Here is a 21905-nt window from a genome sequence, read left to right on the forward strand (position 1 = left end):
TGTTTTCTACCTTTATCTTGCATCTACCTACCACTTCAGCATTTTATTTAAAAAAAGTAGTAATAATAATAATAAAGGGAGAAATGTGGGATACACATGTGAATCTAGTATAAAAATCAAATGAATATTCATATTTGACCTGATTGTTTATAGTTCATAATGAGTGATCAAAACTAAAAGTTTTTGTGATGACTGTCCTTGTACTGTTCACCATGTAAGAACTTATTCACTACGTAAGAATTTGTTCACCATCTAAGAACTTGTTTGTTATGCTTCAGAAGATTGGAGACTGACGAGACTTAGGCTGGAGGTGGATTAATGATTGTGCATTGAGCATTGATTCCCCTATACAGAATTTTATTGTTGTTAACAACCATTTGATCAATAAATATGAGAGATGCCCTCTCAAAAAAAAAAATTCATTTTGGAATCACACTACTTGCTTTGGTCAATTTGTCTGATTAGTGTTTAGAGCAATGTAGTAAGATAAAATCATTGCAGACAAAGTTTTTAGGAGATTATTTGAGACTAAGTGGAAAGCCCTAAACCCAGTAATCAGGGGGGTGTCCAAGCTACTGCCTAAATGTGTTTCCTTCCTAGGACTCATTGCCCTAAAAGAGAGACTCTCATTGTTTTGGCTAATTAATAGAGGAAGGAGATAAGACATGAAAAGGTTGCCTTTCAAAGATAATATTTGTTGTGTTCCAGGAAAACCACCTGGGAGTGGACATAATTACCCCTACAATAGAGCAGAAAAAACCGTGACTCAGAAAGGCTACCCAAAGTCATCCAGCTGGCGGGGTCAGGGCCACATGTAAACTCAGGAGTCCCTGACTCCAAGCTCATAGGCCTCCCACTCCCCTCAAGATGAGATCCCCAGGTGAGTTCCCAGTGAGGCAGCCGTGGGCATCAAGCTGGGCAGCCTCAGATTTTTGTGAATACACAGAGACAGCACTCTAGCCGCTGAGTTTTAAGACTCCTGCTCATCCTCCTCATGACAGAGAGACTGGTTTTCTCCTGACTAAGAAGAGTCTCTGGGTTTACAGAAATGCACTCAAGATCTTAGAGAAAAATAGAGACCCAGCTTATGAGGGAAGGAAGCTGCTGCTGCCACAGATCCTCCACCTCTCAGATGCCCTCCACCCGGACTGGGGATCTCCAGCTCCCAGCCCCGCCCCTCGCTAACCCTGAAGGCGGAGATCAAAGTGCCCGCTTTCACACAAGGACCGCTTCTTGCGGCTTCCCTCCCCGCTCAGGGCACCACTGGGGAGGGCCTTTCAGCTGCTTCTCAGAATGCAAGTGGCTTTCGTTTCTCTGCCACAAGTGAATGAGGGGGCAGACAGGTGTCTTCTTTGCTCCCAGAGCCTGCCCCGTCGGCCTTGTACCGCTCCAGCGGAGGTGGTGCCGCAGCAGAGCCAGCCCTTGGCTGTGCAGTCATGCCCCGGCAGTTCTCCTCCGTGGTGCTGCTCTTCGTGTCTCTGGCCGGTGAGTGCTACACAGAACTTTCCAGGGTGACCTTGCCACGTGTGGTCCTGTTTTATTCAAATGTATTCTAGTGCCACTGACCAAGGTGAGACAGGACAGAATATGCAGATAGCATAGGAGTTTCAGCGACTGTGGGTATTTGGCTTGGAGCATTTCCTCCTCATTACCGTGGAGCACGCCTGTATTTATTTCCAAGGGCCTTCACAGTTTGGACTTGTTTTCTAGGAGTCAAGCAGAGTAGGTGTCAACCCCAGAAGACTGACGCTGCCTCTGCATCCCAAATGGGCTCTGAGCACTTTATCGGGGAGAGTTTGTAGAAATCACTAAGATTTAAGAGATGGAGAACTGAGCCAGGGCTTAGAAATGAAGCTTTTGCTACATTGTCTGGGAAAAGCAGGTCATGTCTTGCTTTTCCTGTCCTCAAATGGCAGTGCTAGTATTTGTGAAGATGAATGATATGTGGTCTGACAGATTGTGCCATTTCAGAATGTGTAAGCCAGAAAATTTTTTCCTTTTAATTACCATTATACTTCAGATCAGAGAGGCTGTCTGGGAAACTGAGCTTCTAATGATTGCTGTACATCGCCGTCCACTGCTTTTACCAAGAGCGTTTTCTTCCTCGGGTATTGAGTCCTTTTGTGTGCTGTTATCAAGTTTGCTGATTAATTCACAGTTCCTTCTAAAACCCCTGAATTGAATATGTGGGGACCTAGCTTTGTCCACGTGGTCCTGCTAACATGCTGACAGGAGGGACAAAACAGCACTTGACTATAACCTGAATTGTTAGGAAAGTTGGGTGAAGGCTGTTTTTCTGGCAGCACAGTTCACATTTTTTTGGAGGGAACAGGGAAAGTTATCATTGCATTCAGCAGGGCCACCTAACAAAAAAGCAAGAGGCCTCAGTCTATTGGTAACTCTTGGTGACCAGTGTCTGAGCACCTCTAATCAATGGCTGAAGGATGACTAGGGGATTCAGTAATGAGATGAGTGTTCAAAAAATGCCATGGCAGGTTGAGAGGAAATGCCTACATTGCCCTTTGCTGAGCTGCCAATTCTCAGAGGTGAATTGAGTGAATGAAGCATGTAAAGGTGTCCCATTTCCCAGACGAGGGTACTGAGGCCAAGGAATTGCTCATGGTCGCTCAGCTAGCAAGTGGCAGTCCTGAGATTTGCACCTGGGTGTCTGGCTTTCAGTCTGTGCTCTGCACTATCGTACTACATGGCCCTGCATGCACAGGTTCAAGAAATACTTGTTGAATTGGAGGTAAACAAAAACCATTAGACATTTTGCTAGAAGACACATGGCCTCTAGGTAAACTAGTTGTGCAATCTTTGTCCAATCACTTTGAGTCCCTGGTCTGAAATTCCTCCTCCATAAAATGAAGGGATTTAAGTTTGTATCAATTAAGTTTAGGTTTAGCTACACATAACATGCTGGTCCCAAATAATAGTGAATAAACGAGATAAGTGTTTGTTTCTCTCTCCTGTGAAAACAAGCCCAGAAGAATTCAGGACTGGTGTGGGAACTCATTATCATGGACCCACCATCCTAGGGGAGACCTAACCCTGTATGTCTCCTTGTGGCGGTTGATGTTTACTGGAGCTCCAACCATCACATACAAGTTGCAAGCTGGTTAAAGGAAGAAAACTGAAAAGCAATAGAGAGGCCATGTAGGTGACTGAGCTGCCTTGCAGCAGCCTTTCTAGAAGGCCCACATAACTCTACCACTTCAATTTCTTACGCTCAAATTCAGTCACACTTTCCCACTCAGCTGGAAAGGAAGCTTAGAAATAGGGAGGGTTCTTTATTCCAGAGAGCAAGTGCTCAGCTTAAACTCTCAATTCTACTTTATTACTAAGGAAAAAGGGGAGACTGGACTTTGGGGTAGTTAGCCAGCAGTCCCTGCCACAGGGCTAGAGCCTCTTCTGTTTGAGGATTCTCTTTGAATCTCAGGTCCCACAGGAAACAGAGATAGGATTTATATCTTTTTGCTAAAAGGCCTAAGGCTAAACTGTGAAACTCTGGCAGAACGTGTCACAGGGCCCTTGCCTGCCCTTGCCTGCTGCCCACACATCCAGAAACATGCTGCCTTCAGTACCCAGCTGCAGCTGCTTCTGCTGCTCCAGGAGGTGCCAGAGACTCAGTCCCCTGCCCCTGGATGTGGCCACGGGGTTCCATTTACTCTCCAACTTTGTTCTTAGAGCTCTGCAGACAAAGTGCAGCCTCCAAGACAAGACCAGGCCTGTTCCCTGCTGCCCTCGCCTCTTCCCCAACCCCTCTCCCTGTATTGGTCTCATGCTGAGCCCCTCCCTTGCACACCAGGCTTGGAAGCCTCCGGGCCTTTGCACACACTCCTCCTGCCTAGGACACTTTTTCCTTGTTGTCTGCCTGAAGAATTACTCCCTGTGTGGGATTCCCCACTCCACCCCTCTCCAAATGCAAAGTACACCTCTGCATTTGAGGTGTACTTTGGGAATAACACAGGTCACACTGAGGAGTGTGGTTCATTTATGTGTCTGCCTCACAGGGCTTTGAGCCCCTGAGGACAAAGACCTGTCCCTAGTTCCTGGTTGGAGCTTGGCTCAGAGGAGGCACCTACATATCTGTTGAGTTGGGTGTGGCAGGGAAACTGAACACAGGCTATCTGGGAAGGACTGATTGTTTGGAAAATACCTAGAGAAGAAACCTTTGTGTAGTAATTGACTTTCCCAGGCCAGGCTGATGAGTCATCTCAGCTCCTTCTGCGGGTTGTAGGGGAACCAAAACCTTCTCATGCCTCTTTCTGCAGCTCACTACCTCGAGGAGTCCAAGCAATGGGTCAAGGCCCTGGGGTACCTGTTTGCTGAGTCCCCTAGACTCAGAGAGGAATCTAGAGGGGAGAGGAGATGCAGGGGTTGAAAGGGGGTGGCATTTGGCAAATCAGCGTGTGAACTTCAGGACTGTATTATTTTGAGTAGAGAGAGGGTTGAGACAAATTCTGAGCTATATCCTGCCCTGCTTCTGCCTACTGCCCTCTTTGTGGGTCTCAGACAGACTGGTGAACTTGACTAAGCTTCTCTGGGGCCAAAGGTCCCATTTAAAAACTGTGACCCAATTTTGACAAAGATTGGTTGTATATGTGTGTTCATATACATAGATTTTATAAAACAGAGTGTTTCTCAGTGTATTATCTCCATGCATATGAGCTTTCTGGGACATATCATAATGTACAGCATGCCTCCCCCCATCAGTTTTCCCTCTAATCACCTGCCCATCTTATATACCTTACACCCCAACAGTGAGATGGGAAGAAGGGAGAGGCCAGAGAGGGGAAAGAGAAGGTGTTTTTCTAAATACAGACCAGGTCCTGGTGTTTCCCAGACCTGTCCATTCTGTAACACACTCTGACACTTTTGGTCCCTGTTGTCCAGCCCCCTGCTGGCCCAGCGTCCATCTACCACATCACACACCATACAGGACATCATGACCCCATCACCTCCAGCCAGTCCACAAATGCTCCCTACGCACTGAGCACACCTTGATGGGCACCAGGAGATTTCTTGCCCTATTTGGGATGCTGTGCATTCCTGAACAACCAATGCACTTTTCCCCCTTATTTGAGTCCGTTCATCATTGCAGAGGGAGGAGTTCTGCGTGCAGTATGAGGAAGGCTCCCCCTTTGAAAGCTGAGGATGTCCTTCCCAGCTGCGAAGATTTGCTTTAGCTCATAAGCACAAGCCATACATGGTGGGATTTTATAAAGGACCTGAGGATTCCCCCCAGGAGACCAAAAGGCAAGTGGTTTCCAGGCTCCCAGAGTTCTCTGCAGCAATCTGTTTTTTACTACCAGATATTTCTGGAAACCACACCTGGGAATGAACTCTCTTTCTCCACAATAATGGTGTGAACTTCGCAGGGTTCCAGTTGGGTACTCACTGAGGAACTAGCAATTCCAGTTGAGCCCAAATGAATTGTGAAAATAAATCTTCAACAACTGTCAACCTTCATAACGAACTTGAAAGGAAAAATATTGCTTCAAGCTCTATAGTGTGGGCATAAAGGTTCCATGTGTAATGATTTCCTGAAGGCTTACAAAGTAAACTACAGCCCCTAAAATTCACAACTCTGAAGTATCATACATTTCAGTTATCCAAACAAACATTTGAGATACCAAAAAGACTCTTTAGTGACAGCCTCAAGTAACTTAATGTCATTAATAAGTCTTTTTTAAAGGTTAGCCAAGGCAATTTGAACGGATACTTTTATCTTTCCCATTTTTCAAACCAGCTCGGCAGAAGTAATTCGTGTCACTACTTATTAGTTAGTAGTTAGGGCTTAAAAGTTAGAGCTTGTCTTCTGGAAAATAATCACCATTTTAGCATAGGAGCCTTTGAAAGCCTCATCAAGGACCACCATCGTGAGGGTTTGGTGAATCGAGGTCCCTGGTGGAGCCCCCTACTCTTCTTCTCTCCTCTGCTTTTGTCTCTTCTCCCACCATTTTTCCCAGTAATGCTCACCACTCCACCCATCCCCAAATCCAAGGGCAGGGTTTGGCTCACACAGGGGCTTGAGTCTCAGCTCCCAAATTCACTAGTTGTGTAATTATGGTCAAACTGATGGGATTTTATAAACCTGAGTTTCCTCTTCTGAAAGGTGGATAGTGTACTCACCAGAGGGTTTCTGAGGGGAGCTGGTGAAAGACAATCCTTAACCTTGGGCCTGCCATATAGTGAGTGTCCAGTAACTTAAAATTTTTATTACTGTTATTATAATGGGAAAAGTAACCACTTAGAAATGTACTGAATGAAAGAGGGAGATAGTAAAGGAGTTTATGGATGATTTGATTAGATATGAACTTCAGAACTCCAAATTCCAGCACGGAGTGACCTCCTTCCCCTTTCCCCACATTTCCCCAGGTCTCTGCCCAGCAAGGGGAGCTCCAGCCCCAGTGAGTATAAAGGCAGCAGGCAAACAGCATGCAGCCATCTCTCGGTGCAATGCCTGATAGTAAACTCTCAGGCAGCATCAGCCGCACTGTGGTCCTTTTTCTGGTTTGTTATCTTCCTGGAAGGAGGCAAGGAGAGAAGTCCTCTGGTTATAAAAGAGCCAGAGGCCTCCCATCTGTGAGGGGTGGCCCAGGAGAGGACCTGTGACAATAGCTCACACCATAGGTATGCTTGGGGGCCTGGGAAGGCTTTCGCGTAAGCCAATTTGTTTGAGCTCTACAGCAACCCTACAAAATGTACAACTTGTTATCCTCATTTGCTCATTCAGTTATTTATTCATGCAGTCTCTACCCACTGAACACTTTCTGTGGACAGACACAGGTGGTGAAAAATACACACAGTTCACACTTTGAGGTTACTTTTAAGCTAGTGGGAGAGACGCACAATCAGTAAACCAGTAAATAAACATATATTCAGAGCTGATATTCTTCAGGGACACTGTCGGGCCAGGCTTAATACTGTTGAGTATTTGAATACCATCCCCTTATATAATTACAAGTTGCAGCTAGTGCAGTGATGGCACTGAATGTAACACTGCGATGGAGAATTGTTGGAGTTGGGGGGCTATTTTATGGAAGGAGGACCAGGCAGACTCTCTAAGGAGCTGACATTTAAGCCAAACCAGGAAGGACAGCCCACCAGATGTATCAAAGCAATTACAGCCTAATTTTCTTTCTTAGTTGGGAAAACATGGGCCATTCAAAAGGTTAAGTAAGGAAACACCAGGACCTGGTCTGTATTTAGAAAAGCTGGTGGCAAGATAAAAAATGGAAGGGAATGAATCTCCCATCACTGGAGGTAAGAATGCATAGATTGGATGACCACATGGCAAATATCCATAGGTATAATTCACACAGCAGGTAATGGTTTGGGCTAGATGATCTTTAAGACTCCTTTGGAACCTGGAATTAGACAATTCTCTGCAGACTCTCCAGCTCTGTGTAAATCCTCATCGCCATTATTCACACTGCCCTGGCTTCACCAGGTCATCACAGCAGCGGTTAGCTAGTATTAACACTTCTGTTTCCCAATTTGCAGTGATTTTGCACTATGGCAGTCAAATAAGAGCAAAGGTGTTTCCAGAAACCGTGGCCTCTCCGCCTACGACAGCAGCAGTACAGGCCACAGCAAAGCCTTCTTTCCTGTCACCAGCCGACCAAGTGCCTCCCAGAACCTCAGCAGCAAGGTCACTGGATGAATGTGTCCCTTCTCAGACAGCTGCCACAGCCTCCACCTCGGAGACCCCAACCACACACACAACAATAAAACCTCTAGCAACAACTTCCCTGGCGACTACAAACAGCACCCCACCTGCCAGCCCAGGAATCCACGCCCTAGGAACAAGCATGACCACACTGAACAGTGCACATGCAGCTACTGGAGGCCCCCACACAGCTCCTGCTTCGCTGCCAACTGCCCTCACTCCTCTGGCCTGTACAACTGGAACCAGCCCGCCAACTGCCAGCCACACATCTGGGAGGGCCACACAACCCAGTAACCAGACCACCCTCCCAGCAACACTGTCAACCCCATCACACAACAGCACAAGCAGTCGGAAGCCAGTTCCGCCCACCCACACCCCAGGACACACTGCAGCCACGCGCAGCACCTCTCAAACGGCCTCGCCTGCCCCCTCAGCTCCCGGGCCCACCCTTGCCCCTCAGCCATCGTCAGTCAAGACTGGAACTTACGAAGTTCTAAATGGAAGCAGGCTCTGTATCAAATCAGAGATGGGGATAGAGCTCGCCGTTCAAGAAACGGAGTCGGTAAGCTGGGGCCATAGGACTTTGTAAAGCTCTGTTCAAAAAATCCGCGCGCAGTTTGCCTTGCTAAGAATGAACATTCCCTTGCGTCTTGTGTTTTGATGAAGTAAATAACTGCAGCTCTTCTTTCTCCAGGTGCCCCACTAAAAGGTGACTCTGATTTGGAACGCATATAAAAATAGACACAAATAGTGACTGTTTGCATAGAGGAAGGCACCACCAAACTTTTAAATACGCACACACCCTTCACTTTTCACCAATGTGGGCAGGGTTGGGGTGTGCTCACTGCTGGCCCCAGTTTGGCCCTACCCTCCAGAGGACACCCAGCCCACAGCCACTTTCCTGTGAAATGTGGGGTTTGCCCTGGGTAGTCTCCATGGTTCCAGCCAACTGTGACATTAATATGAAAACTCCAGATTAACAAGAAGATGGGAGGGGTGGGGATGAGGCTAAGATTATTTGAGTTACCAAAGAAAACACCATAAAAATAATGCTTTATTTTTTTGCACAGTTTTTAGGATTTCAAATAAAACTTCCATGTGCAAGTCTTCATTTCATTTGTGCTTCAGGCCCATGTACTGGTCTGTGCCTCTGGTTCCCTAGCTAGAGATTTCTTCTACAGCTCACTGAGCCCATCTATTTTATTTGGCTTAGGTTTTTTCACCTCAGAGATATTTCAACCTTGACCCCAATGGAACCCACGCTTCTGGGAACTGTGGCTTCCGAAGATCCAACCTTCTCTTGAATTTCCAGGGCGGATTTGTGAATCTCACATTCACCAAGGTGAGAGCTGAGCTGCTTTGCACTGACTCTAGGCTGACTTTCCCTTCCCCTCACCCTAGGCTTGGTGGGGCAATCCTGCACTTCTCTTCGAGTTCCAGGGGAAACAGAGCTCAGAGCTTTTGGAGTTATTCTCTGATAAGAATGAGGGGCATGGAGGTGGAGAGAAGGGAAGTGTCAACATCTTCTGTTTGCTTTCTTTCCACGTCAGCCTCCTCTGTCCAGCCCAAGAAGGGCTTTGGTACCTCTTAGGGGAGACTTGGCCTTGGGCTGTCTGGCTGCAGATGCCCTTGGCAAACCACCCAAAGGAGGAAGTCATACAGATGAACAGACCCGTGGAAAATTCCAGTGGGTACTAAGCAACAGGATTAGTCTAAAAGCAAAAATCAAATGTCGCAATGGTTCTTTCCAACCACGGCAGACAAAATTGAGGAACTAACCAGGCACTGGGTTTTCAGACCATATCCTGGAAAGGCTGGACCACAGAGTAGAGTGAAAAGAGCATGTGGCATGGTCTGAGAGTCTTGGATACAATTTGACTGTCACTTGTTCTCCTTGTGATACCAGGCAGGCAACTTAACCTGTCTGAACTTTTTTATCATTTGAAAAATGGGGGAAAGGAATTAAAGATCATCTCTGTAAAAAGCATTGTCCAGTATGTGGAAAGTAGCTGTTCAGTGACCAGTACTAGGATCACAGCGCCTGAAGTGGACAAATGCCTTGGGGATATGATGCTGGTCATCCTCTTCCCAGGTCATCCTGCCTGCCCCAGGTGCCTTTCAGATAGGCTGAGTGAGAGCCAGAGAGGGGGTGCTAGGGGGCCCTCACGGTGGGACTTGGTGTGCGCCTCCTTCTTACCTGCCTGATGTGATCCCTGAAGTTAGGACGGTCTTGGTTAGCAGATATTGGAGAGGAATGTACATAGACTTCAGGGTCAGACAAATCAGGATTGACTCTCAGCCATAATGTTTATTAACTGCATGATGTCTGACTGATTGGGAGGTGTTTTCCCATCTATGAAATGGAAATAATTATGCCAGCCTGCAGGTAAGAGTTTCTTTGGCAGTTTTCAAGGTCACTTTGTTCCTCGGCTCTGTCTCCTGATGTTCCCTACCTCTGCCTTTCCAATGCCTTCAGGCTGGACCCTCTTTGATCAAACACCACCCACACGGTGAACCCCTGCCTTTCTGGAAATCCTCTGTGCCTTCAGAGGTGTGGGCAGGAAATGGGTGCCCAGACAGAGGAAGAAGGACCAGCAGGGCCTCCCTTCCTCCACCCACTTCCAGGGGGAGCAAGGTGAGCCACTCTAATCTATGGCCCCAAGTGTTACAAGAGCTGATTTGTCTGAGTCTTGCAAAACTAAGTTCACCTTATTCACTCCATTTCCTGAGCAGCTGACCTTAGCTGTGCGTCAAGAGGAAAACGAAGAGGCTCAAAGAGGGTAAAAGTTTCTGCCAGCCTTATTCCTTCTGGGGAATATTGGCATTTTAAAAGAGACCTTGTTTAAGCCAAAACAGCAGCCACAAATTCAAAGAAGACAGGGGCTAAGCTAGAACTTAGTGAGTGAAGTACGCTAGTAAAAATTTATTTTTCCTTGAAACAGGCAGTCTTTATTTTTTTGTTTCCTCACTTTCAGTGAAGCTTCATTTTTCCATTGAATTTGCGTAAGAAAAATGTTAGAGTAAGTGTGAGATCACAAGGGACAAGCCTCAGGAATCGCAGACAAGAGGAGGGTGGTGTTACAGAGGGCCCCTCCTCCCCAGGAAGGGCAGCCACTCCTCAGCTCTGGCTGGTGCTGCCAGGGGCTGGGCCGGCCTCTAGCTCCGGGAACTGTCACTGTCTGTCATGATGGGCATTCATCTGGATGGTCGGGTGTCCATTCTAAGAGGCCGCTGCCTTGCTGTGCCAGTTAAATAAATATTTTGCATATAACCTCTATCAGGTAGTAATGACAAACCAGTGTTGCCAGATCTTCTGATTATTCAAGAGAAGGCAGAAAGCCAGCTCTTTTCATAAAAGCATATGATTTTTAAGTGTTGGCAACACATTTTTAAAAATTTGAACACTGTGCTTGGCCAAACACAGTGGCCAGAATTGGCCTGTGGACCTGGCACTGTGCCTTCTGCCCTAACAGGTGGACTGTGTGAAACTCTTTTAGGCAGAAAAGCCATGTGGATTTTTCCACAAGAGAAATGGGCACAACAGTTCAGTCAGCCACTTTGCAGATGTTGCTATCCTCTCTAGACCAATGTTTCTCAACAACAGCAGCATTAGCTTTGTGGCCAGGTAAATCCTGATGGTGGAGCTGTCCCGTGCTGTGTAGGGTGTTGACCGCATCCGTGGCCTCTCCCTAGTTGACACCAGATGCAGCACTGACCCAGTTGTGACCCTCTGAAATGTCTCCAGACTTGGCCCAATGTCCCCTGGGGCCAGAATCACCCCTGGTTGAGAATCACAGCTCTAGAGAAAAAGAACAACTTGGAAAATAGGAGTTTATGTTCATTGTAACATAGTAAGTGTTATTAATGAGAACCAAAATGTAGAATAATACATGGATGCTGATTAGCAAGCCTGGTTTATCCAACAATTTATAAATAAGAATTTACTGAGGACCTACTTTGTCCCCAACACTGAGGTAGACATTAAGGAAGAAAATAAAGGAAATATAGACTATAGTTCCAGGTCTCAAATCATGTACAATGATTTGTCATTTTTGACATGAAATACAACCAATGACAGAAATGTAAAGAAAAATCTGCCTCCTAGATTGTCACTTGACGTTGTTCAATAAAGACTTCAATTATCTATATTGTTTCCATGTGACCACGGACAAGTTGCTAGCTCCCTCTGAGCCTCAGTTTCCACTCCTGTAAGGTGGAGCGGCCAGCACCTCGTTAGCTGGGCTGCTGTGAGGGTGCACGGGGCTAGCATACATGAAGTATGGAGCATGGTGTCTGGCCCATACAGAATTAGGAGAGGTGGGTTTCCTTTAGCATTTCTCTCCGTTTCATTTTTTAAAGAACTGAAAACCTTTCCACGTCAGAGTCTCAATTGATTAAGGTGATATGTTGAAAGTTGTTCAGACCCTTCAAGTGTAAGGTAAGGATACCTCCCTGCCCCTGACTCCCACAACTTCCTTCCTGCTCAGATCGTTTGTTTTAAAAACATCTTTCAGTAATATGTAGTTTATTCTTTTGTGCTCAACACTATACCCTTGTCATCCACGTGGTGGGCAGGGCAGCTCAGGGCCTCCTGCCTTGGCTCCAGGACGTGGGATAAATCAGCTACCTGGCAGGAGTGTACTGGGAAGCTGAGGTCTGGAAATCTAATGCAACCCACCCACCTGGTGTTTCCCCAGGGCCTTTCAGTGCACGAGGAGCTCTCCTAACTTGGAGACTCATGGGAACTGTGATCAGTGTTCAAATGTTAACACCCTGGGAGTGCGCTATGTAGGACTTCCCAAGTATGCTATACCATTTCATGCCCTGTTTTCCCTCTGCCTGGAATGCCCTCCTGCCCCTCAGCCCCTTTTTGCATTCATCCTTTAAGAGAGCTCCATTTTCTTCCCTCTATTAGGTCCCTTACTTATGTCCCAGGTAAAATTGGGAGACTTTCTTCTCTTGGTTCCCTGAACCTCCGTTTGTTGTTCCCAGACCTCCATGAATGCACTTACCACACATTTGGCCATCCTGAAGGGTAGGCTATGACTTATTCACATTTCACCCTCTAGGGCCCAGCCTTGACTTTGTACGTGGTACATCTTTAGCAAGTGTCTGATGAAGAAATGTAGCAATAAGGGAGTGAACCTAAATTTCACAGAGAAGTCTGAATCAAGCTGCCAAAAAGTAGATTTGTAGCTCTAAAGAAACAGCTACTTCAGCTTCTTTTGCTATATTCAGAGCAGAGGCTTCTTGATGTAGTCACAACAAGACTAAGCAAAAAAGGCCTAATTAATGTTGAAGACAAAATCCACATCCTGAACATCTGTGACTACGAAACTCCCACAGTACAGTTTGCAGAAGCTGAAGAGAGGACCGTGGGCCTGGAGGTCATGGCACACTGTCTTCCTCGGCAGGCTGCCGTGGTTGGCTTGCTCTGGACCCTGTCCTTTGCTAAGGAGGATGTTTAGGGTTCTTAAGGAATTAGGATCTCTTTGATGAGCTATTGCAGAGCTCTCTTCTATACTGGCAGTGAGGAACCACTCTATCAGCATTCCACTGACTGAATAAATGGGACTTTTGTAAGTGGTCTATTCAAACAGACCCCTGTAAGTGCTAAAAGTACCATATGCAGCTATTAGGAAATCCTTGGCCCCCTTTTGTCAGTGATGATGGGTACACAAAATATTTTCACTTTGTCATCAAGAATCTAGCATGGTAGATATTTCTAATTCTCCAACCTGAAGCCCAGATGGGAAAAACATCTGGCAGAGAATAACCCTGTGGGCATGGAAGGAGAAAGCAGATACTATATGCTGCAATACATATGGCATGTGATCTCCCTTGGCCTTTGGGCTACCTCTGCCCCCTGCTAGAAGCTCCCAAACCCTCTACCCCTACCCTGTACTCACCCCACTCCTATATCCCTCAGAGGTCTCAGCTGTTTCTTTAATCAATAGGGCTATCGAAGCTTAACTCTCTTGCTTTCTCTTTTTATTTGTGGTAGATCTGAGTTTCTAGGAAATAGGTAAAAATTATCCTTTGAGCTCAATGAGAGGTTTCCTCGGAAGGGACAATCTAATTTATTATTGCCATTGTTAACACCAGTTAAATAATTTTTATTGAAATATAGTTGATATATAATGTTATGTTAGTTTCAAGAGTACAACATAGTGCTTTGACAATTATATACATTATGAAATGCTCATCACAACAGGTGTAGTTACTATCTGCCACCATACAAAGTTGTTACAGTATTATTGACCATATTCCCTATGCTATCCTTTCATTTATTTATAACTGGAAGTTTGTACCTCTTTTTCCCCTTCACCTATTTCACACATTCCCCCACCTCTATGGCAACCAGCTTTAGTTTTTTCTCTGTATTCATGAATCTATTCTGTTTTGTTTAGTTCTAATTTTATTTTTTTAGACTCCACATATAAGTGAAATCATAAGGTATTATCTTTGACTTATTTCACTTAGCATAATTGGTCCATCCATATTGTTGCAAATGGTAAGATTTTTTTTATGGCTGAGTAATATTCTATTGTATACATGTACCACATCTTCTTTATCCATTCATCTATTGATGAACAGTTAGGTTGCTTCCATATCTTGGCTATTGTAAATAATGCCACAATAAATATAGGGGTGCATATATTTTTTCAAATTAGTGATTTTGTTTCCTTTGGGTAAATTTCCAGAAGTGGAATTGCTGGGTCATGGTATTTCCATTTTTAATTTTTTGAGGAACCTCCATACTGCTTTCCATAGTGGCTGCACCATTTTACATTCCCACCAACAGTGCACAAAGTTCCCATTTTCTCTGCATCCTCACCAACACTTGCTATTTCTTATCTTTTTGATATTAGCCACTCTAACTGGTGTGAGGTGATACCTCATTGTGGTTTTGATTTGTATTTCCCTGATGATTAGTGATGCTGAGCTTCTTTTCCTGTTGGCCATCTGTATGTTTTTTTAGAAAAATATCTATTCAGGTCCTCTGCCCATTTTGTAATTGGATTATTATTATTTATATATTGTTTTAGTAGATGAGTTCTTTATATATTTTGGATATTAACCCCTTATCTTGTGAATATATTCTCCCATTCAGTAGGTTGCTTTTATGTTTTATTGATGGTTTCCTTCATTGTGCAGACACTTTTTAGTTTGATGTACTCCTACTTGTTTATTTTTGCTTTTGTTTCCCTTACCTGGGGAAACATATCCAGAAAAAAATTGCTATTCTGATGTCTAAGAGCTTACTACCTATGTTTTCTTTTAAGAGTTTTATAGTTTCAGGTCCTACATTTAGGTCCCTAATCCATTTTGAGTTTATTTTTGTATGTGATTGAAGACAGTGAGTGGTCCAGTTTCTTTCTTTTGCATGTAGCTGCCCAATTTTCCCAGCACCATTTATTGAAGAGACTATCTTTTCCCCATTGTATATTCTTGCCTCCTTTGTCATATATTAATTGACCAACACCAGTTAAAAATTGAGTGAAGATTCTACAAGTTTCATACATGGATTCCTTCACTTAATCCTCACATCAACCTAATAGGTAAGTCCTATTATTATTATCTCTATTCTTCTACTGAATAAGTAAAAAAAAAAATTAAATTTTTTGTATGTTCATGATTCGACAACTCAAACTAGAATACATGGGAACAAAGAGATGTTTTAAAATGGTATTTAAAAATTCTTAGCAGCACTTTATCCCTTCAAACAGGCGGTTAACTACTCTTTTTATAACATTCCATAAATAACTGAACTTTTCAGCAGCCTTTTTCTTCATTGATGGTGTGGACTAGGAGATGGCAAGATCTCACTGTCAGACCACAGTGAGCCTGCAACCAAAAGATGTATAGTTCACAGGCTGAGAATGGCTTTTACATTTTTAAGTGGTTGGGGAAAAAAATAATATTTTGTGACACATGAAAATGATATGAAATTCAAATTTCAGTGTCCATAAGTGACGTTTCTTTGGCATGTGGCTGCATTTGTGTGTGTAGGTGTCATCTGTGGCCGCTTGTGCACTACAGCGGCAGCACTGACTGGTTAGTACAGGGAACCACAAAGCTAAAATACTTACTGCTGGGCTCTTTATGGAAAAAAACTTGCCAGCCCCTCATGTAGAATAAACTTCAGCCCAATTACCATTCAACTTACGCCAAATACTGAATTTCCTAGTCTAAAAAAATGCTTTGCTGTGGTTTAAATAAGACTATTTTCTTTCCTTCAAAAGCATCCTGTAACACCACAGCTCTCCAGAAAAAGTGGGTACAATTGTCTAGACAAGTCTTATTTGATATCAGCAGCATCAATTATGTAAAACTTGGAATCTCAAGGGAACTAACCGTTCCCCTGCCCTTTTGTTTACATGAATTCACCTAATGAATGCTTTTCCTTTACCACAAAGAGGGGTATCAGCTCAGTCCCAGTGAATGTTTGGCCAGTTTTGACTCAGTTAAAACAGAAGGAAACCTGGATGCTCTGTCCCCTGTCCTGTTACATCATTAAGGTGAACCCCAGTGACTGTGAGTACCATGCATCTGCTGAGAAAGGCCCGACCTTTGGCATTAGCCCATAGAGAGCTGATTCACATGGAGCAGGAAGAGCCCTCCTATGAGGCCTGGCTTCATGAGCATATGCTGCGCAGTCAGCAGGGCCCATGCTTGGTTTAATGCTTTGGGGTCACCTCTTGAAATTTTAAATGATTTTTGAACAAGAGATCCTACATTTTCACTTTGTACCAGGCCCCACAAATTATGTAGCTGGTCCTGCTTCCAACAGATGGCTATTCATATATAGGCAACTGCTTTTCAGGGAATGTGAAAGTTCTTGCACAATGAATTTTTGTCTGTAACCACATGTCCCATGAAGGGAAATGTAAGGCAGGACCTGTATTCAAGACCTTGCTTTGTCTCACAATGTGAATCAGAGGTAGATTCTTAATTCCTCTGAGCCTCTGTTCTTAGCTGCAAAATGGCTAATAATATTTATTCTGTCTCGGGGGGTTGTTGTGAGGATCAAAGGAGGCAATGTACGGGAAAGCATGCACTTAGTAAACAGTGAAGCCTTTACAGAAACAAAAGCATCCTTACCTTAGGAGGATAGATCAAAGAGATGGCACAGGAAGGGAAGATTCTAGGACATCTCCCAGGGAGCTCCAAGCTGGCCTTGTCACTGTGGTGCTGCCCCTCAAATCAATCTCACACTCAGCCCAACCAATGCAAAAACAACATCAGGTTCACGTCACTATCTGCTTCAGCAGATCCTCTCTGCCTTAGGATGGATCAGGGTCTTGTATCAGTGACTCTGGGGCCTGAAGTACAGGTCTCTCTTATACCAAAAGGGACCCCCAATAAAGAATAACATGAAATGGTATGAGAAAGACCCCAAAAGGGCCTGGGTCACAGACGTTTCTCTCTAAGACAAACAGATGATCCAAGCACATTGTTCAAGTTGCCTTTGAGACCAGACACTGAGCACCTTGAAGGAAGAAGCCAGGCTTAGTCTTCTCCCAGTACCTAGAGAAATGGCTGGTCTGGAGTAGACATGAGAGGCTAAAGGCTAGACTTGGAGACAGGCAGCTTGGGGTCATATCTTCCCCTGCCACCTCTTAGGGCTGTGACCTTGTACAAGTCACTGAGCTCCATTACCTCTCTTGGGTGTTGTGAAGAAGAGGTGCCTGCTACAGTGTCTGCAAAGTAACAAGCCAGGATGTGGTGGATACTATTCAATGAATCATAGGATCTAGAGTTCAGTGCATCAGCAGTAACCTTAGCAATAGTTTATATTTCTGGAACATTTATATTGTGCAAGGAGTCATCATTTCATTCACAAATAATATATAAATAGACTACAATGTAGTCAAGATTATTATTGTTAAACTTCTGTAATGACTAGATTTGAAACTTCCAAAGGTAAACTTCAGATATGATTTAGTTGTTCTACTGGTTTTTGCACCTCTTACTTGTGAATAGTTTTCAAATTAGTGTTTAGAAGCAGTAACACTGTAAATCACCTACTTTAAAAAATAAAAACTTCTCACCCCCCCTGCTTTGAGAGAAATCTTCTGCATCCGTGGATGTCTTGCTGCCCTTGTCTAGCCTGGATTAATACTTAGTCCATAGGCACACACCTGATCATCTGATCATCTACATTTGCCTTCTTACAGCACTAAACTATGTTTTCTACCTTTATCTTGCATCTACCTACCACTTCAGCATTTTATTAAAAATAAAAATAATAATAATAATAGGAGAAATGTGGGATCAACATATAAATCAAGTACAAAAATCAAACGAATATTCATATTTGACCTGATTGTTTATAGGTCATAATGCAGGATCAAAACCGAAAGTTTCTGTGAATGCCCTTGTACTGTTCACCATGTAAGAATTTATTCACTATGTAAGAATTTGTTCACCATGTAAGAACTTGTTCGTTATGCTTCAGAAGATTGGAGACTGACGAGAATTAGGCTTGAGATGGATTAATGATTGTACATTGAGCGTTGACCCCCCTATACTGAATTTTATTGTTGTAAACAACCATTTGATCAATAACTATGAGAGATGCCCTCTCAAAAAAAAAAAAATTTTTAACCTACAGAAAAGTTGCAAGAATAGTTCAATGACTACCTATCCACGTCCTCATCAACAGATTTGCCAATAAACATTTTGTCATTTAAAAAAAAAAAAAAAAAAAGTTGTCAAGGGAATCTGCCGTAGGCCAAGAACCTTACTTCTTTCCCTCTGCACTTCCCTGTTCTCTGCTGCCTGCAAGGAAGCTGCCATTCCCTGCTGCTCTTTCTTTAATAAATTCCTTCTTTACCTACACTCATCTGGCCTGTTTGAGAATTCTTTCTTGTCCAGAGTCAAGAATCTTCCCCCATCCACATTGAGGATTCTCCTCATGCTTTATCTAGTGACCTCCCAGATGCAGCTACCTGGCAACAGAAGGAGTAGGGGAATGGGTAACATAGGTAAAGGGGATAAAGAGGTACAAACTTCCAATTATAAAATATGTAAGTCACAGGATGAAAGAACAGCATAGGGAATATAGTCTATATGGTATTACCTTTGTATGATGACAGCAACTACACTTGTGGTGAGCATTTAGTAATGTATATAATTGTCAAATCATTATGTTGTATACCTGAAACAAACATAATATTGTATATAAACTACATTAAAGTTAAAAAAAATTTAAAAAAAATAAATAAATAAAAACTTCTTTTTCAACTTGCCCTTTCATATCCAATACCTTTTACTATTTCACACCCTCAGTCTCTTGGGTTATAGGGCTGTTTTGCAATTTGTTTGTTTGTTTTGTTTTTCTAAAAGGACAGTTCCTGGACAAAATGTGGAGCACTGCTTAAATTTCTGAACATAACCAGCTGGGGTCTTCTTCTAGAGAACACTCAGGGATCTCAGGGTAAACCATTTCTTCCCAGGATCCCTCATGGTGGCCCCATCTAACCATTTTGGAGACGTGAACCCATTAATCTGCTTAAAGTAATTGATGCCCTACACAGGAAAAGACACACAATTTTGAACACGCTATTTTCCCAGAAGGTTTATGGATCCCATGAAGTCCAACCACAGTAGCCTTAAGGATGAATGGTCTCAGTTTGAATCCCTAGTCTAAGGTATTAGTTACTAGTAAACATTAATGTATGCCCTTTCAGCCTTTTTCCTTCCAGACATATTTGCATTTTAACAAAGGGAAACTTGGCCCAGCTGAAGGGATTCAAAACTTACCTGTGGAATTTGAATTTCAGGCTGAGCAACAGCCTGTAGTTTAGTAGAGAAACTTGGGGCCAAGGGCAAGCTATTACTCATTTGTTTATTGTGTGGTATATGTACTTCTTTTGACATTTTCAAACACAATATGGCTCCATACCAACCCCCACCAACCCTCATGTAGAGGAATTAATGACTGGAATCCTGCCTAAATAAAGTTTGTAAGCCAGTATCATACATATGAAAACAGAGATCACCCAAAGATTAACACATTGCTGTTTTACAGGAGGAAGATTCATACTATGTCAGTGAAGTGGGAGCCTATTTGACTGTTTCAAACCCAGGTAAGTAGTTAGAGCAGGTTACCCTACCAGCGGCGACACTGTGTTTCTGGTTAGTTCGTTTTTCATTCCAGTCAATTCATGACTCTTTGATGCCGCTCTTGAGAAGCAGATGAAGAGAGGAACCAACACTATAACTTTGGGCTGCTCACTATATCTTCAAGTGCTTCAGTCTGCCCACATGCTGGTGAAGGAGACTGGACTGCATTATGTCAGAGATCATTACCAGCAACAGTGAAGAATTCAGTGACTTTTGGACAGGTTTGCTGTGCTAGTGCAGTTTATTCTGTACTCTCAGAGTCGTGCATGCTATGAGGATGTAGTTAGTGTCTGTTAGGTGCTAAGCCTTGTAGTAGGCACGGAGATCCAGAATTATCCAAACATACAGTCCTTGTCCTCAGGAAACTTACATTCTGGAAGTGGGGAAAGGACTATAAACAGACACATTAAATTTAAATTGTAACATACAATGAAGTAGTGATGAGTTCTATGAGCAAGTACAAGCAGGGTGGGGGTAGAGATCACTAGGAAGACATTTAGGCATGGCCTTAGGGAAGCCCTCAGGGACAGAAGGCCTCTCTAAGGAGGTGAGGTTGGAACAGAGTGATACCCCCATTTGGGGACATCTGGGCCTAGGAAAGGTCTTTCCATGTGGCAGGAACAACAGGTGCACAGGTCCTAAGGCGTGAACCTGCTACTATGTCCAGGGATGGGCTAGATGAGGTCTGAGGGGCAGCCAGGCCAGAGCATGTAGGGGCTGTGGGCAAGGCAAGATGAGGACTTTGGATTTTTATTCTAAGGGGTGAAATGATGCCATTGGAGGGTTTGGGTGGGTAAATGATACATCAAATGTACACTTATAAAGGTTCACTTTGGTTGCTGTGTAGAGAATTGCCACCATGCAGCCATTTGAGAGAACTCCTACAATGTTCTCCTCTAGAAAAGTAAATCTTTTACTTTTCTAGTAAAAGTAAAATCAGGGGATTTTCTCAGATGCCTCAATTGTTTCTCTGGAAAGCCTAGACTTAGATAACAAACCATTATTGAGTACTTCCTCTGCGCCAGGTACTGTCCTAAGCGTTTTCGTATGTTTTCTCCTATCTCATGACTGGCTTAAACTTACCTTATTAAGGAACTTTCATTAAACAAACTCATCAAGACATGAAAATGTGAAGAAATGTTTATTTAAAACATTAGCTTTATTATATTGATATTGTTCAAGAAGATGTTTTCACTGGTTATTGGTTAGTGTAAAGATGTCATATTGAACAAGTCACTTTCCTATACATTAGCTCTCCCAGATCAGTGGACTCATGCAGGCTGGGGACTGAATATCGTGTATGCTAACAAATCAGCTAATGTATCACTAAGCATGGCAATAATACCTCAAGAGTCAGGGGAAGGGAAAGCCAGATCAGAAACGAATTCAGAGGCGGAGGGAGAGGTAAAACAATTCTAGGTCCCAAAAAGCAAGGCTCAGCAGCAGCAGCAGGAGCTGTGATAGTCACAGCTAGGGAGAAGTTCATGTCAGCGGTGATGGTGTCATTGGGAGCAGTACTGAGTTGTCATTACAGCAGTAATGGCCACAGTGATGTTACTTGGAGCAGTAATGTAGACAACACTGGGATTTAACACATGACACAGTAGTGTACACGATAACTCAGTACATGTAGGACATTTGCATGTGCAAATGTAAGAGTCTACAGTAAATACTACAGTAATGGTAGGGGACATAAGAGCATAGTGGTTAAGATCAGAATCAGACTGCTTGAGTCCAAATACCACTTACTAACTGTATGATCTCAGGCAAATGTTTTCCACTCTCTGACTCTCTCTTCCTTCATCTGTAGAATGGAGACATTACTACCTAACTCAAAAGACTGTTATGAGAATTAAACAGGAATGTGCATGTAACATACTTGTCCTATACCCGGCACACAGCAAGCAGACCCTCAGTTTGGAATATTATCTCTGCACAGGCAAATGCACCCACAGAGGCAGGAAAGGAGCTCCGTCCCTCACAGCCCATGGGTATTCCTTGGAGGCACAACTTTGGTTAGTTCACTGAGGTGCATAGTCCTGTCCTCAATCCCAGGGGCTACTGGCATACCCTTAGGTAGCAGCTGTCTCTTTGAGAA

General features: G+C 43.8%; 1 protein-coding gene across 3 annotated transcripts in view; it reads left to right on the plus strand.

The window, feature by feature from the left end:
• Positions 1 to 1228: 1228 nt before the first annotated feature.
• The window catches only part of LAMP3 (lysosomal associated membrane protein 3), a 39593-nt gene continuing 18916 nt past the window's right edge, over positions 1229 to 21905 (plus strand). Inside the window, exons 1-4 of one of the 3 annotated variants that reach the window (XM_017665832.3) lie at positions 1229 to 1485; positions 7510 to 8237; positions 8889 to 9017; positions 19713 to 19770. In XM_017665832.3, the coding sequence (XP_017521321.3) occupies positions 1437 to 1485; positions 7510 to 8237; positions 8889 to 9017; positions 19713 to 19770 (964 nt within the window). In that variant the 5' untranslated portion in view covers positions 1229 to 1436. The remainder of the gene's footprint in view (positions 1486 to 7509; positions 8238 to 8888; positions 9018 to 19712; positions 19771 to 21905) is intronic. The other 2 variants (XM_017665839.3, XM_017665825.3) reach the window with 2 other exon arrangements.

Source organism: Manis javanica, chromosome 3 (assembly GCF_040802235.1).
Source record: "Manis javanica isolate MJ-LG chromosome 3, MJ_LKY, whole genome shotgun sequence".
NCBI classification, from domain to species: domain Eukaryota; kingdom Metazoa; phylum Chordata; class Mammalia; order Pholidota; family Manidae; genus Manis; species Manis javanica.